Source organism: Mercenaria mercenaria, chromosome 6 (assembly GCF_021730395.1).
Source record: "Mercenaria mercenaria strain notata chromosome 6, MADL_Memer_1, whole genome shotgun sequence".
NCBI lineage: Eukaryota > Metazoa > Mollusca > Bivalvia > Venerida > Veneridae > Mercenaria > Mercenaria mercenaria.
The window spans coordinates 64,796,576-64,813,959 of record NC_069366.1 but is presented as its reverse complement, the minus strand read 5'-3'; the positions used below and the strand labels follow the sequence as shown (position 1 = coordinate 64,813,959).

Below are 17,384 nucleotides of genomic sequence, written 5' to 3'. Positions count from 1 at the left end.
CAGAGTTAGGTTTCTTCTATGTTAGTCTATATTATATACATGTAGATGTCACACACACTTTTGAACCTAGGGCAATAATTTGAACAATTATGGTAGACATTACAAATCTGATATCACACGCCAGATATCAAGGCTCTAGCTATTATTGATTCAGAGAAGAAAAGTGACCATGCCTCCTGGCAGCCATGTTTTTTGACGAATCGTAATAATTTTAACAATCTTGGTAGAGGGTCATACAAGAACCATTTGTGTAAATTATCTTAAAATCGAGCTTGCAGTTTCAAACAAGAATAATTTTTAAAGTTTCCAATATTCATATAGGGAAAAGTGACGATGCCCTCTGGCGGCCATGTTTTTTGACGAATCAAACTAATTTGAACAATCTTGGTAGAGGGTCACACAAGGACCATTTGTGTAAAATTATTTTGAAATCGGACTAGCAGTTTCACACAAGAAGATTTTTAAAGTTTCCACTATATACATATCGGAAAAGGTGACCACGTCCTCTGGCGGCCATGTTTTTTGACGAATCAAAATAATTTGAACAATCTTGGTAGAAGGTCACACAAGGACCATTTGTGTAAAATTATTCTAAAATCGGGCAAGCAGTTTCATACAAGAAGATTTTCAGTTTTCACTATATACATATAGGGAAAAGTGACCACGCCCTCCAGTGGCCATGTTTTTTTTTTGTTTTTTTTTTTGGACGAATCAGTACAATTTGAAAATCTTGGTAGAGGGTGACAAGGACCATTTGTGTGAAATTATTTGAAAATCGGACCATCGGTTTAGGAGTAGATGTCGTTTGAAGTTTTTTCTCTCTATTTTAGCTCTGGCAGCCCCTATGTGCAACCAAGCGGAACCGGTTGACCAACTTTGGTAGATGACCATCCAAGGAACATTATGGCCAAGTCTCATCAAAATCCATTCATTGGTTTTGGAGGAGATGTCGTTTAAACACAAATATTGACAACGGACGGACGACTTGACACTAGCACGCACGACGGACACAGCGTGATCACAATAGCTCACCACGAGCACCTTGTGCTCAGGTGAGCTAAAAAAGAGAAAAAAAATATAAAAAATGAAATACCCTTATAATAAATACATGAATGTACATTTGTGTATATATCTTCAACAAGAAACGTAGATATTCCACGAAAGCCAGGTTTTGAAACTTTGCATCACGTCAACAGGTTCTGTTTAAACAAGAGGACCATGATGGTCCTGAATCGCTCACCTCTTCCCACATGACCCAGTTTTGAGTATGACGTCGTTTTTTCTATTATTTGACATAGTGACCTAGTTTTTGAGCTCATGTGACCCAGTTCTGAACTTGACCTAGATATTATCAAGATAAAAATTCTGACCAATTTTCATGAAGATCCATTGAAAAATATGGTCTCTAGAGAGGTCACAAGGTTTTTCTATTATTTGACCTATTGACCTAATTTTCGAAGGTACGTGACCCTCTTTTGAACTTTACCTAGATATCATCAAGGTGAACATTCTCACTAATTTTCATGAAGATCTCATGAAAAATATGGCCTCTAGAGAGGTCACAAGGTTTTTCAATTTTTATACCTACTGGCCTAGTTTTTGACCGCACGTGACCCAGTTTCGAAACTGACCTAGATATCATCAAGGTGAACATTCAGATCAATTTGCATGAAGAGCCATTGAAAAATATGGCCTCTAGAGAGGTCAAAAGATTTTAATAATTTTAGACCTACTGACCTAGTTTTTGACCGCAGTTGACCCAGTTTCAAATTTAACCTAGATATCATCAAGATGAATATTCAGACCAACTTTCATACAGATCCCATGAAAAGTATGGCCTCTAGAGAGGTCACAAGGTTTTTTATTATTTGACCTACTGACCTAGTTTTTGAAGGCACATGACCCAGTTTCAAACTTGACCTAGATATCACCAAGGTGAACATTCTGACCAATTTTTATGGAAATCCATTCAAAAGTATGGCCTCTAGAGAGGTCACAAGGTTTTTCTATTTTTAGACCTACTGACCTAGTTTTTGACCGCACATGACCCTGTTTCGAACTTGACCTAGATATCATCAAGATGAACATTCAGACCAATTTTCATACAGATCCCATGAAAAATATGGTCTTTAGAGAGGTCACAAGGTTTTTCTATCATTTGACCTACTGACCTAGTTTTTAAAGGCACGTGACCCACTTTTTGAACTTGACCTAGACATCATCAAGATGAACATTCAGACCAACTTTCATACAGATCCCATGAAAAATATGGCCTCTAGAGAGGTCACAAGGTTTTTCTATTATTTGACCTACTGACCTAGTTTATGTAGGCACGTGACCCACTTTCGAACTTGACATAGATATCATCAAGGTGAACATTCTGACCAATTTTCATGAAGATCTTGTGAAATATATGGCCTCTAGAGAGGTCACAAGCTTTTTCTATTTTTAGACCTACTGACCTAGTTTTTGATGGCACGTGACCCAGTTTCGAACTTGACCTAGATATCATCAAGATGAACATTCTGACCAACTTTCATAAAGATCCCATGAAAAATGTGACCTCTAGAGTGGTCACAAGCAAAAGTTTACGGACGGACGCACGGACGCACGCATGGACGGACGACGGACGACGGACACCGCGCGATCACAAAAGCTCACCTTGTCACTTTGTGACAGGTGAGCTAAAAAGGGTCATGTTCTATTATACACACTGACTGCATCCAGTCATGTCATTCAGAATATAGGTGTAATAAAAGGACACGTGTCATTGCCTTATGTAACTTATGATTCTTTGATTTTAATAAAAGCTACGTGTACCCAAACTAAAGATATTGAACATAAACCATTTTTGGTTGCGGGTTTATCCCTCTACCAAAGTTAAGTGTATTTCTGACAATCATATACATTGTAACATCATTATTTGATTCCAAATCACAACCAAAGCATGTTCATGTACTACACAAAGTAGTCCCATTCATGATCAATGCGGATGAATTATCAATGATTAAGCAGTTCTTATTCATCCTCTATCCATTCACACTGGCTATTTAGATTATATAAGACCTGTTAATGATTAGGTATTCCAGCCCATGGTTACATCACTGACTTCCAGCTGTTCATGTAAGGTCAGGCAGAGTTTATCTTAGATATGAGGCACATAAGTATTAGTTTCTTATACATGTATATTTACAGATTGGCATTTAAAATGAAAATAAATCTAGCAAAACCCGCAACCACCAGACATCTCAAGGCTTTGATTCTAAATTTTAGTAACAGTGACCTAAAAAGTTCTTATCTTTAAAGTTATTAACTCGAAACCAGTTTTTTGATGATCATCAAAGTGAAAAAAAAAATATGACCCAATTTTTCTATTTTTGGTTACATTGACCTTGATCCGAACCAAAGTGACCTTAAAATGTTTGACAAAAAGTGTACCTAAACTACAGATATAGAATGGAAGCCATTTTTCTTTTTTGTATAACTGTTGGATTAATAAAATACTCAACCAAACACCAATTCAGCTTGATTTAATTTTGAACGTGACCTAAAAGTTTATGTTAAAGTTATTAACTCGAAACCATTTTTTGATGACACAAATGAAAAAAAAAATTCTATTGGTACATTGACTTTGATCGAACCAAAGTGACCTTAAAATGTTTGACAAAATGTCCTAACCAATATGTGGAAGCCATTTCATTTGTGACAAAAATTAGGTGTGGCGATTTTGCTGACCTTGAACTTGACCCCAATGACCCCATACACAATCCAAACCACCTATCTATAGGCAAAGTAATTTTAAAACGTCAAAGCATGAGCGAAACCCGTTTTATACAGTTACATTGACCTTTTAAAGACTAATGTAGATGTGTAACAGAAAATCTTAGGAGATCATTTTGACAATCATACACCCAAATTGCATGTACTAAAAGGTCCACTTTGTTTAGTACATAGTTGTACGAATTTCTATTATTGGTTAGTTGTCACCTTTACATTTTATAACCATAGGTGTCGTTGGTAAACGATTTGTTAGTATATAGTTGTACGAATTTCTATTATTGGTTAGTTGTCATCTTTACATTTTATAACCATAGGTGTCATCGGTAAACGATTTGTTTCAGGTCGATTCGTTGATGTTTGATTGGTGTCTTAAAATATGCTGACTGCAAATATTTAAGGAACCACAAAAATGAACAAAATTTAGTTAGATTTATTCAACTTGTTGTCTGGAATATCCAGAAGAAGAAATTCAAATACTAACTATATTCTATTACTAAAATGGAAAAATCATGTGACTTTGTATAGTATACGCACAGATGGTTAGACATACATGTAGATGAATTCTTTTTTTTTATGATGGCAAACACATGAACGCTGATTTTAAACTGACACAATTATAGATTGTCTGTAAAAGATGGTTGGCTTTAGGTGCATAAAACGTCTATAGACATATTTAGATGCAACAGACGTGCTAGCTTTGATGCGTTCGGCATCTTTGGATGCATTAAAAGTTTTGGGCACATTAGACAGTCTTTATCATGTTTATGTTAAACTGTCTCTGTGCCTATGGTAAGATTCATCTAAAGCTATTATTAAACGGTACAGCGTCGTCTTTGTGTGCATGCTTAATGTCTCCAAACAGGTAGTTAACACCGGTTTTTTTGTAAGGACCTGTCTTCTGGCAAGTGGATTGAGAATCTTCAGGTAGATGGTTTTAGAGGTATTTTGACAGTCCGCTTAGAAATGGTTCGACAGCCTTTTTAGAAATGTTTAGACAGCCTTCTAGAGATGGTTTAACAGCCTTTTTACAGATGGTTTGACAGTCTTCTTAGAGATGGTTTGGTTTGGCAGCCTTCTTAGAGACTGGTTGACAGTACTTTTACAGATGGTATGAAAGCATTTTTACAGATGGTTTTACGGTATTTTAGGGATGATTTGCCTGTTATTGTCATTATAGAGATGGTGTGATTGTCTTTCCAGAGGTGATATGGCTGTTCCTTTAGAGATAAGTGTACATTGTATTTTCATAAATGGGTTAACTATCCTTTGACGGAATGCCCTTGAATATAATATAATATAATGACACTATCATGAATGGTAACCCGTGTTTAGTACGAACCTTTATGAAAAAGAAAAGTTAATAAGTTGTAAGAAAAAGGTCTTAACACGTTTTTATAACAACAAATAAACAAGAGGGCCAAGAGGGCCCTAAGTCGCTCACCTGAGTAACACAAAATGACAGTGTAAACATGTTTTACCTAGTGATTTCATGGAGACAAATATTCTGACTAATTTTCATTAAGGTTGGACCAAAAAACGTGGCCTCTTGAGTATGAACAAGCTTTTTTTTATTTGACCTGGCGACCTAGTTTTTGACCCTACATGACCCAGATAAAAAATCATCCGATATTTCATGCACACAATCATTCTGAACAAGTTTCATGCACATCAAATGAACAAATGTTAACAAGATTTTCTTTTGATTTGACGGGTGACCTAGTTTTTGACCCCATATGACCCTGTTTCGAACTTAGCCTAAGAATCATCAAGATAAACATTCTGACCAAGTTTCATGAAGATAGGTTCATAAATGTGGCCTCATGAGTGTTAACAAGCATTTCCTTTGATTTGACCAGGTGTCCTAGTTTTTGACCCAATATGACCCAGTTTCAAACTTGGCCTAGAAATCATCAAGATAAACATTCTGACCAAGTTTCATGAAGATAGGGTCATAAATGTGAATTCTAGGTTGTTAACAAGCTTTTCCTTTGATTTGACCTGGTGACCTAGGTTTTGACTCGACATGACCTAGTTTCGACCCTGGCCTAGAGATCATGCAGATAATCATTCTGTGCAAGTTTGTATCAAAACAAAGCTTAAATGAAACCTCTATATGGCTGAAAGGGCCAAAATAGAAATTTTGGCCCTTTCAGGGACAATAACTCTAGAACCCACGAAGGAACCTAGTCGGTTTTCGAAAGGAACCAAGACCTTATTGTGACTTATAATAGTGTGTAAGTGTGGTTAAAATCAAATACAAAAGGGCCATGATGGCCCTATATCGCTCACCTGTTATCATTGCACTTGAGGACAAGAAGGTCCTCAGAAAAAATATCTAAGTCCAAAGGACAGGAACAACAAAGGAAAGAATTTAACCAAAAAGAAAAAAAAATTCTTACAAGGTACAGATATGTCAAAATACACCTAAAATTGGAGGTACCATCCATGTTGTACCATAGAAAAGTGGTCTCGGTTTTTTCCCTATGGCCAATAATAAAAAAGTTACTAAAACTAAGCTATTTATATTAACGTAAAAGGGAAGTAATTAAAAAGAAAATTATTGTAAGTGAACAAAAGAAGGATCTGCCAAATAAACCTGTTGACATAAATGAAATTTCAGATTAGTATTTTCATTAGTTCAGAGATAACTCTGGAACTCAGGGGCCATAACTCTGGAACCCATAATGGGATCTGGCCAGTTGAAGAAAGGAACCGAGATCTTATGGTGATACAAGTTGTGTGCAAGTTTGGTTAAAATAAAATCATAAATGAAAACACTATCGTGCAGACAAGAAATTGTTGACGGACGGACGGACGGACACACGACGGACGACGGACGAAGGGTGATCACAAAAGCTCACATTGTCACTATGTGACAGGTGAGCTAATAAAATGTGACTTCTATCGTGTTCACAAGGTACAAAGTTTGGCTCTTTCAGAGGTCAATCAGGGGCCGTAACTCTGGAACCTATGATTGGATCTGACATATTCATCATGAAATCCAAGATTTATTATTGTCGAAGATATATTGCAAGTTTGTATCAAATCAAACCATAAATAAAGTCTCTATACGGCTGCAAAAGCCAAAAAGGCACATTTTGGCCCTTTTAAGGAACCATAACTCTGGAATCCATGATGGGATCTGGCCAGTTTTCGAAAGGAACTGAGATATTATGCCAATACAAGTTGTGTGCAAGTTTAATTAAACCTGATTGCAAAATATGGTCTCTACCGTGTTCACAAGCCAAAAATAGCGAATGTTGGCCCTTTAAGGAGCCATAACTCTGGACCCCATGATGAGATCAGGCCAGTTGTCAAAAGGAACTGAGATATTATGCCAATACAAGTTGTGTGCAAGTTTGATTCAGGTTGATTACAAACTGTGGTCTTTATCGTGTTCTCAAGCCAAAAATAGCAAATTGTGGTCCTTTAAGGGGCCATAACTCTGCAACCCATGGTGGGATCTGGCCAGTTTTCGAAAGGAACCCATATATTATACCAATACAATTTGTGTGCAAGTTTGATTAAAATTGATTGCAAAATGTGGTTTCTATCGTGTCAGAAGAAAATGTGAACGGACGACGGACGGACCGACGAACATCGGACGGATGACGGACATAATGTGATCACAAAAACTCACCCTGTCACTATGTAGCAGATGTGCTAACAATGTATTTATAAGGCTTTTCTATGACTTGACCTCGTGACAAGATTATTACCTCCGGTTCAACGGCGGTTTTATTGAGGTAAACATTTTAAGATGCAATACGATTACAGTATGTTACCAGTAAAATCATGAACGCTGTATCAGTCACCTAGTGTAATAACAGCTCATCCTGGACCTTTGGTCACTACCATTTATTAAACAACCAATCGAAAAATCCTTCCTCTTCCATAGGCATATCCATAGGATGTCTACAGGAGGCTAAAAGCTGTCCATGTACATGAAGTAAGTCGTCGATTTCTCTATGATATGTTCCTTGCGCGTTCATCTTTTCACATAAATTACATAAAGCTGTTTGATAAACTTCATGAAAACCAGGGAAATAATACTGACTTTTCTTTTCTAATAAACTGGTATATTCATCTATATCATTTGAAAGTCTTTTAAGATATTTACCCAAACTTACAATACTTGGAAAATCAGATGTAGAAATGTACACATCTCTTGGCTCAATTAAATCATCCTTTGAGATGCCAGCTCTCTCCACTAATATAATATCGTAATTGAAATTTTCGAAGAATTTTTCAGTACGGTATCCACGACAGAGTGCATTCTCAAAAGCCAAATAAAATTTATACGTAGTGTTTAAGATTTCAAAACAATTGTCATGAACCCATTTTTCACCACACTCCCATTTTCGTCCACACGTACCTAGAATGTCAACATCAATATATTTTTGTAGTTCTTTCACATATTCTGTTCGTTTTGACTCCGTAGTACAATGGGAACTTATTAACAATGCACCTCGTGTCTTTTTCCTAGCAATACTTCTGAAATCACGAGAATCCCGTGCTTTCTTTTTCCAAATATTGCCACTAGATAAATAAATATCAGTCGTTTGTTGATCATACGTCATTGTCCAGTTAAAAACAGACCGCCAGTACTCAGTTCTCCACTGATCGGTGTCATAATGATAAGTATACGGGGTTTCATCTTCCGCAAATACCCATATCTGTCCAACAGGACGTTTAAATTCATAGGTTTTCGGAAGACGTCTTCCATTGAAAATAACAGCGTCACTGTGTTCTGAGGTTCGTTTACATAAGGACATTTCACAATTGTTAAATTTACATGATTTAAACCCAAGCGCTAATGCTTCTGGGCGCCATTTTATGTATGGAGACACATTGTACCACGTGATTAAATAATTCTTTTCACCATTTTTACGGCCTCTTGGTTGCTTTTGTAGTCTGCTGTAATTTTTACACATCTTTTCATCCCACTCTCTCGCTTCCTCCTAAAAGAAAACAGAAAATTAAACAAAATTAATGTGATGATGGGAGAATATTGCACAGTCGAAAACACCAAAGACTGCATAACTCACAGGGTAACAGGTAATACTAATATTAGAGCAATGCCATCAAGAGGTACTGAAGTAATGTCATTGAGCGGTATTAAAGCAATGTCATACAGAATTCTTAGATCAATGGCACGGTGACGTTTTCAAGCAGAGTCAATCAGAGGAATTAGAATTACATCACTGAGAGGTTCAACGACAGTTATAACTGCAATCACTGAGATGTTTTAGAGCAATGTCACTGTGGAGTATTTGAGCAAATCATTGCAAGGAAAATTAATTAGATGAATGTCACTAAGAGTTACATCAATATCACTGACAGGTATTAGAGCAATGTCATTGAGAGGTTTTACAGCAATGTCATTGAGAGGTTTTACAGCATTGTCAGTGAGAAGTATTTGAGCAATGTCACTGACAAGAAAAAGAGCAATGTCAATGAGAGGTATTTTAGCAATGTCAATGCGAGGTATTTTAGAATGTCAATGCGAGGTATTTTAGCAATGTCAATGACAGATATTAGAGCAATGTCACTGACAGATATTAGAGCAATGTCACTGACAGATATTAGAGCAATGTCATTGACAGATATTAGAGCAATGTCACTGACAGATATTAGAGCAATGTCACTGACATAATAAAAGCAAACTAACTGAAAGGTAATTGAGCAATATCAGTTAGAGATATTAGAGCAATGTCACTGACATAATAAAAGCAAACTAACTGAAAGGTAATTAAGCAAGGTCATTTACAGATATTAGAGCAATGTCATTGAATTTGTTTAGCAATGGCATTGAGAGATTTACAGTAATACCATTTAGAAGTATTAAAGAAATACGCCACTTAAAGGTATTACAGCAAGTTCATTGAGATGTTAGTGGAATGTCTTTATGAGGTATCAGAGGTCTCACAGCAATATTATTGTAAGGTAAGGTTTAAGAGCTTAGTCATCGTATCATATAAGAAACATATCTCTGAGGTATAACAGTAATGACAGTGAGAGGTATATGAGCATTTAATTAAATGGGGAGTATTAGAGAAACGACAAACGCACTGCCTGGTATTAGAGAAATATCTCTGAGAGGTGTAACAGTAATGTCAGTAAGAGGTATAACAGCATATAAATGGGGAGTACTAAAGAAACGACAAAGGCACTGCCTGATTTTAAAATATCTCTGAGAGGTGTAACAGTAATGTCAGTAAGAGGTATAACAGCATATAAATGGGGAGTACTAAAGAAACGACAAAGGGACTGTCTGATTTTGAGAAATATCTCTGAGAGATGTAACAGTAATGTCAGTAAGAGGTATAACAGCATATAAATGGGGAGTACTAAAGAAAGGGACTGCCTGATTTTGAGAAATATCTCTGAGAGGTGTAACAGTAATGTCAGTAAGAGGTATAACAGCATATAAATGGGGAGTACTAAAGAAACGACAAAGGGACTGCCTGATTTTGAGAAATATCTCTGAGAGGTGTAACAGTAATGTCAGTAAGAGGTATAACAGCATATAAATGGGGAGTACTAAAGAAACGACAAAGGCACTGCCTGATTTTGAGAAATATCTCTGAGAGATGTAACAGTAATGTCAGTAAGAGGTATAACAGCATATAAATGGGGAGTACTAAAGAAACGACAAAGGGACTGACTGATATTAGAGAAATATCTCTGAGAGGTGTAACAGTAATGTCAGTAAGAGGTATAACAGCATATAATGGGAGTACTAGAGAAACGACAAACGCACTGCTGGTATTAGAGAATATCTCTGAGAGGTGTAACAGTAATGTCAGTAAGAGGTATAACAGCATATAAATGGGGAGTACTAGAGAAACGACAAACGCACTGCCTGGTATTAGAGAAATATCTCTGAGAGGTGTAACAGTAATGTCAGTAAGAGGTATAACAGCATATAAATGGGGAGTACTAAAGAAACGACAAAGGCACTGCCTGGTATTAGAGAAATATCTCTGAGAGATGTAACAGTAATGTCAGTAAGAGGTATAACAGCATATAAATGGGGAGTACTAGAGAAACGACAAAGGGACTGACTGGTATTAGAGAAATACCTCTGAGAGGTGTTACAGTAATATCAGTAAGAGGTATAACAGCATATAAATGGGGAGTACTAGAGAAACGACAAACGCACTGCCTGGTATTAGAGAAATATCTCTGAGAGGTGTAACAGTAATGTCAGTAAGAGGTATAACAGCATATAAATGGGGAGTACTAAAGAAACGACAAAGGCACTGCCTGATTTTGAGAAATATCTCTGAGAGGTGTAACAGTAATGTCAGTAAGAGGTATAACAGCATATAAATGGGGAGTACTAAAGAAACGACAAAGGCACTGACTGGTATTAGAGAAATATCTCTGAGAGGTGTAACAGTAATGTCAGTAAGAGGTATAACAGCATATAAATGGGGAGTACTAGAGAAACGACGAAGGCACTGACTGGTATTAGAGAAATATCTTTTAGAGGTGTAACAGTAATGTCAGTAAGAGGTATAACAGCATATAAATGGGGAGTACTAGAGAAACGACAAAGGGACTGACTGGTATTATAGTAATGTCACTGAGAGGTGTTACAACATTGACACTTGAAGGTGATAGAGCAATCTTATTGAGAAGTATTAATTAGATAAATTGCTTACATCAACTCTCTTGAGTTTAAACACTCGTATCAGATTCACTGTCAAGTACGTGGACAACATTGCCATGCCCATCACACACAGCAGAACTTGCTTTCCTGAAAGTAACCATAAAGCACAATTTAAAATACCTATGTCAAAATACAAAGACTGGAATAACATTTATTTTGCAGTATTTGTATCTTCACTAACATGCTCCTTTTTAATACTTTATCCTTGAACAAAATACTGGCAGGGGTTCATTTATGTAATACTAAAATCACGAGTGACAACTACGAGACGAGTGTCTTAGTTACATCCATCTGAACAAGTTGGATTTTTTTTCGCGGATAAAATAATATTTAAACAGTCTGAACAAATTCATAGATAATCAAGATTTTGTCACTTTCAAGCTTCCATAGAAACGACATTTACTGTTCATGTTACATTTTTGTCATCGTGTGAACAGGGCTTGATACAGTTTTCGTACTCAGGGGAGTACAAACCAGACCTGATAGAGTTACAATACACTGAAGTAAATACACTTGACAAACCTATATTTATAGAAAATGTGATATAAACTTTTATTTTGTATATTAAAATTTGAAAACCTCGCATGAAAAGAGACACAATCGCAACACTCCCCTCTCTCGCGTGGCTACGCCTGTGTTACGGTCTGACTCAAAATAACGTGAGATTGACGTAATAAGTGATATGTTTGACTGAAATGTAATATTGTTTCCTCTTTGCTACTGTACCTTTATCATTCACTCGTATTAGCCACGGTGGCCAGGGGGTCTAGTAGTAACACGCTTGACTGTCATTCAACTGGTGCGGGGTTCGAATCCCGGCCCAGGTACAGGAAATTTCTGAGATGCCCTGGAGTGTCTTCCATGTAAGAGGCCAGTTCTGGGTCTTTCCAGGAAAAGACGGCTTTGCATGTATCGGTGCTATACAGCGGACATGCTAGAGAAAAAGGCAAACATTCCGACCCGGTTTCATCAGATCCAGTAGAAACTATTATATAGTAGTGTTATTATTGTTGTTTTTTTCTATAATATAACCACGTGTCCTAGTTTTTAATCAAAGTACATGTAGATCTATATCTTAAAATATATAATCATTCTAACCGGGAATGCAGATCATGGAATGTACTTGTGTTAGCAATGTTTTTCCTATGATTTGGCATAGTCACCTAGTGTCTTAGCCAAGATGACCCAATTCCAAACTCTGTCAGGATTGTGTTTGGTTTTGGGTTTAACTCCGTTTTTCAACAGTATTTCGGTAACGCTGGCAGTTAACCTAACCAGTGTTCCTGAACTCTCCACATGAATCAGAAGTGGAGGACGAATGATTTAAGACACAACGCCTTTTATTTACGGAGAACTTACCGCTCGCCCGATGATCGAACACGCGACCCCGTGATCCGTAGATCTGCGTTCTCACAACTGAGCTAAGCGGCATTATGATTTTGTTAAACAGACATTCTGACTAAGCTTGATTAAGGCTGGGTCAAAGTGGTTACCTCTAGTGCGTTAACAGCGAAATTGTGAACGATGGACAATGATAGACGACAGACACAGTGCTACCACAATAGCAAAACTTGAACACTTTGTGCTAGTCTTAAAAACTCGGTTCCGCAACTACTTATGTGAATAACATTACTATACGATTCCATGACGATATGTGCGACACAAATGTTGTCTGGCGGACAGATGGACGAGCGAACTGACAAAAACAAATCTATATCCCCATCACATAGGTGTGGTATAATAAGTAAAACCTTATCACCATTACAGACCTTCTATACAATTCTATAGCGGGTTGTTCAAGACTTCTGCACAAGTTTTGTCTGACGGACAGATGAACGGCTCAACAAACTGACAAAGACCATTGAATAGGGATGGCATAATAAGTAAGACCTTATCACCGTTACAGACCTGGTTTTCATACCGAGCATGATATAAGTAAATAATGTTGAGATGGTCTCTTGAGAATCGATCCACTTTATTTCAAGCGTGTTTGAACATACGCGGTGTAATCAAAGGGGCTTAATAACATTTAAGCAACATATCCTCACATTTTTCTCTGTTTATATATTATGTTAAATATTCACAGATGTCCATAACATATTCTTTTTTTTATAAAAAAAAACTGACTGAAGTTTAAAATTTACTTATTTCCAATCCAAACCGGATAGAAAAAGTGGAGGTACTTAGAATTCTAAAATCATACGTTCATCAATGCTGATTTTTGACAAATTTGATACAAAAAAAAAATGTTCATTTTTTTTTTATCAAATTTACACCTATGTTATAAAACTTGATCTTGGTTGGGCAATCTCAACAGGAAAATCAAATTTTAAAGGTATCCCCAGTGAAAATATATCATATCGTAAGCGCTAACCTGAGTGAACTAGTCTGGCTACTTACTAAATAAATATTTTTTATTTTATTTAATATATATATATATTATATTTCAGTTTTTAGTACTACAGCAAAATTCCTCTTATCACTAACTGTCTTGTCCGGTAAGATGTGTCAGATTTGACCTTTGAGCTGACCTGCCACATATATGCCAGAATGTCAAAATCCTGCTAATCTGGATGGCCAGCATTGTGGCCAGTTTTCTTTGATATTAAGATTTATTAGGGCTAATAAACATTTCATAAGAGAAGGATGATCCTTCGTGTAACTGTCTCAGGAAAAATGTGCAGCCTCGACCAGGACTCGAACCTCGGACCTTTGGCTTACCGTGCCTACGCTCTACCAGTTGAGCTACCGAGGCCACCCGATACGAGAACCGCTACACACCTTCCCTCTTATTGCGAGACATTGGCACTCCTGGTCAATGTCTGCCGCTGACTGTTAACCGAATTCAGATGCACACCCCAGCCAAACTGCTTCGCCCTGCATGGGCTCCAAGGGTGAGCATCCCGGACGAGCCCCCAAATGTAACAGCCTCAGAAAAAATGTGCAGCCTCGACCAGGACTCGAACCTCGGACGTTTGGCATACTGTGCCAACGCTCTTACCAATTGAGCTACCGAGGCCACCCGATACGAGAAACGCTACATTCGTTTTATGACATCATAAAATATTTCCATGCTCTTATAACAACGATGATATCATAATATTAAGATATCATCACAAAGCATTTTCGGTATCAATTAAAGGTATATTATATAAAATTTTCTTACTTGAAAAGATGAACAATTACTGCCTAGTATATAAATATGAAATAAACAGGTTTGTGTGTAGAAACAGTACTGTGTGTTATGTTAAATATACTAATCAAAATGTAAGCAAGTAAACAAAGTCAGGATATATCATAACACTAAAAAAGCTGGAAGTTTCTTTTAACGAATGATAGTTTAAACGAATGACTCTAATACTAGGTGATTAGAGATTGCAGCTTTAAAGACATACATTTAGCCAAGTTAAATATATCTAAATGTGTATTTTCTACTGATTTAATTAAGTATGTATCTAGATAGACCAAGTGATAAATATTTTAGAGAAGGATGTGCAGAGTACATCTTTAAATGAGTTAGATATGTCAGAGAAAGAAAAACAAACTTTATCAGTTTTGCGATATCTTTAACTCAGCAGGGACCAGTTGTGCACATGTGCACTTGAAATAACAAGATTATTATCAGCTTGAGAAAATATCGATCTCTAGGATAACCATTTTTGTACCGACCATATGTTTTGAGAAGAGAAGGGACTAATTATAGCCTCAGGCGTTATCTCATGGGGTCTTTATTTCAGTCTCTTCTATGTAGAAAATAATATTAAAATATATGTACATAGCCATTCTAATTAATAAAAAGCAACTATACCTTTACAGCTTAAAAAAGAGAAGAACTTTTAGCAGGATAATTTAACAACTACTACTCAGATGTAATAACTATATCACAAACAGGTTAACCACCTTTAAATCGACCCAAAGACCAGCCAGTTGTATGAACATGTATCCATATAGGCCTACATGTCACAGTAGTGTCCTCCTATTTGAAAGATGATACTTCAAAAATCCACCACGGCATTGTTAAATTATCAAAGGAGTGCGAATGAAACATAATAATCATACCGTTGTGTTTAAAGGTGGCTATCGTGTTGTGTATTGTGTTAGATATCGGTTTAATGGTGGCATAGTTAGATGAATCTTTTATTAACTTTAATAAAACTTTATAGTACCCCCCCCCCCGCCCCACCCACTAAAAAGATGAGAATTCCTTTTAATTTGAATGTAATTATTTCTGTTCTATTTTAGTATATGAACCCAAAGATCTATGAAAATAAAACATGTTCTACTTGATGAACCACGGTATTTAAAGTACGTTTATCAAATTTAAACCTATGTTATAAAATAAAACCTGTCTCGGTATTATCCTTAGTAAAATCAGTAAATATTTTACATGTATAATTAGAATAACCACCTTTAAATCGATTGAAATACCGTAGTATATACAAGCGGCCTATATGTACGCTTGCGGTGAACATTCTATATGTACATCTTCCAGGCACTTATACTACATATTATACTACATACATGTATCGCTAGCAGACTATATATATATATATATATATATATATATATATATATATATATATATATATATGTATGTGTGTGTGTACAAAATGACTTACGTCTGCAGATAACCGATCGCTTGTTCCACAACATCTGGGCATCCCTCCTACACAATAATCCGTCTGAGTAAATATGTAAACAACAACAAATGTATTAAGCCAACATCACTCTTTGATACACGCGGCTAAGTCCCTCTGAGAATGCTCACAATGGTGTTCCTGTGAATGAATCATTGCTATATATATAACTCAGCAATTTATTTTTCGGCGATTAACCTAAACACGTGTTCCTCTGTAAATTTGATACAAATTCCTTAGATCGACTTGTTTTTTGGTTTGTTTGTTTTTCTTCTCTTTGAAAAATAACATACTTCTCGTGTATGTTGCCGAGTTACGATCGAATTTGTACTGATAGCTGCATGACACATTGAGAAATGACTCCAATTATGTATTGAGAATATTTTATCGATTTCAACAGCGGGAGTATCAAGTTACTTCCGCGGCGTTCCGCCATTGTCATGGTTCAATATCAGATATAGGATTTGAGCATAACTCCACACAACGTATATACAATTATGAATCAAGATACATGAAACATATCAAATGCATATCATTGATAGCTTAAGTGTTATAACACAATAAAAAGGTAATGATATATAATACATTAAGAGGGAAGTAACTCCAGAAGGTTGTTTCTACATTGATATTTTTTTTATTTCCCCTGGCTCCAAACAGTAGTTGGCTGCCGGTGTCTGGAGGTCAGTGCCTGTATAAAGTTATAAAGTGTAGTACGTTACTCCACAGACAATGTTATTGCACAGCTCGCATTGTTGGGTTTAACATCGTTTTTTTTAACAGTATCTCAGTTATGTAACGGCGAGCAGTTAACCTAACCGTGCAGTGTTCCTGGATACTGTACCAGTAAAAAACCCATATGAATCAGAGATGAAGGACGAATGATTTCAGACACTATGTCTTTTATCAAATCGTCACGGAGAACATTCGCCTCGCCCGTAAATCGAACTCACGACCCATCGAACCGTAGATCTGCGCTTTCCCTACTAAGACAAGCGGGCGGAAGATCCATGATTCGTAACAGGGTTTCTCGTGAACGGCGGCTTTATTCTGCAAGATCCAGATATAAACTATACCTTATTCTAAAGGTCTCTGATAGTTCTTTTTTTATATATTGTCCATGTCAATTTCATTGTGCCTAAAATGTATTTTTGTAAAATTCAGGCAAAATCGCAGTCTCGAGCATATTCATTTTAGATTTTACAAAATGTTTGCATGGAAATAGTTCTTTATGCTAACTAAGTTATAACAATCCATTCACAAATAAAGTCAAAATTGTTTGTTTGTTTTTC

At 36.4% G+C, this 17,384-nt stretch overlaps 1 protein-coding gene and 1 non-coding gene across 2 annotated transcripts; both read right to left on the bottom strand.

Annotated features, from left to right (window-relative positions):
• Nucleotides 1-4,195: 4,195 nt before the first annotated feature.
• On the bottom strand, nucleotides 4,196-16,638 carry LOC123550028 (glycoprotein 3-alpha-L-fucosyltransferase A-like). Its single transcript, XM_045338471.2, has 3 exons — nucleotides 16,078-16,638; nucleotides 11,451-11,545; nucleotides 4,196-8,741 (listed from the first exon to the last, which is right to left on the bottom strand). Exons 1-3 carry the CDS (start codon nucleotides 16,109-16,111, stop codon nucleotides 7,632-7,634), a joined length of 1,239 nt encoding a protein of 412 aa, XP_045194406.2. The 5' UTR covers nucleotides 16,112-16,638; the 3' UTR covers nucleotides 4,196-7,631.
• Trnat-agu (transfer RNA threonine (anticodon AGU)) lies at nucleotides 14,404-14,477 on the bottom strand. Its single transcript has one exon. It is a non-coding gene; the product is annotated as a tRNA-Thr (tRNA).
• Nucleotides 16,639-17,384: the final 746 nt, after the last annotated feature.

Coding starts and splice junctions, on each gene's coding strand:
- LOC123550028 (XM_045338471.2), bottom strand. CDS start 16,111: ATGTTGTGGAACAAGCGATCGGTTATCTGCAGAC. Junction 11,546..16,077: donor GCGATCGGTTATCTGCAGAC/GTAAGTCATTTT, acceptor GGTTACTTTCAG/GAAAGCAAGTTCTGCTGTGT. Junction 8,742..11,450: donor TTAAACTCAAGAGAGTTGAT/GTAAGCAATTTA, acceptor GTTTTCTTTTAG/GAGGAAGCGAGAGAGTGGGA.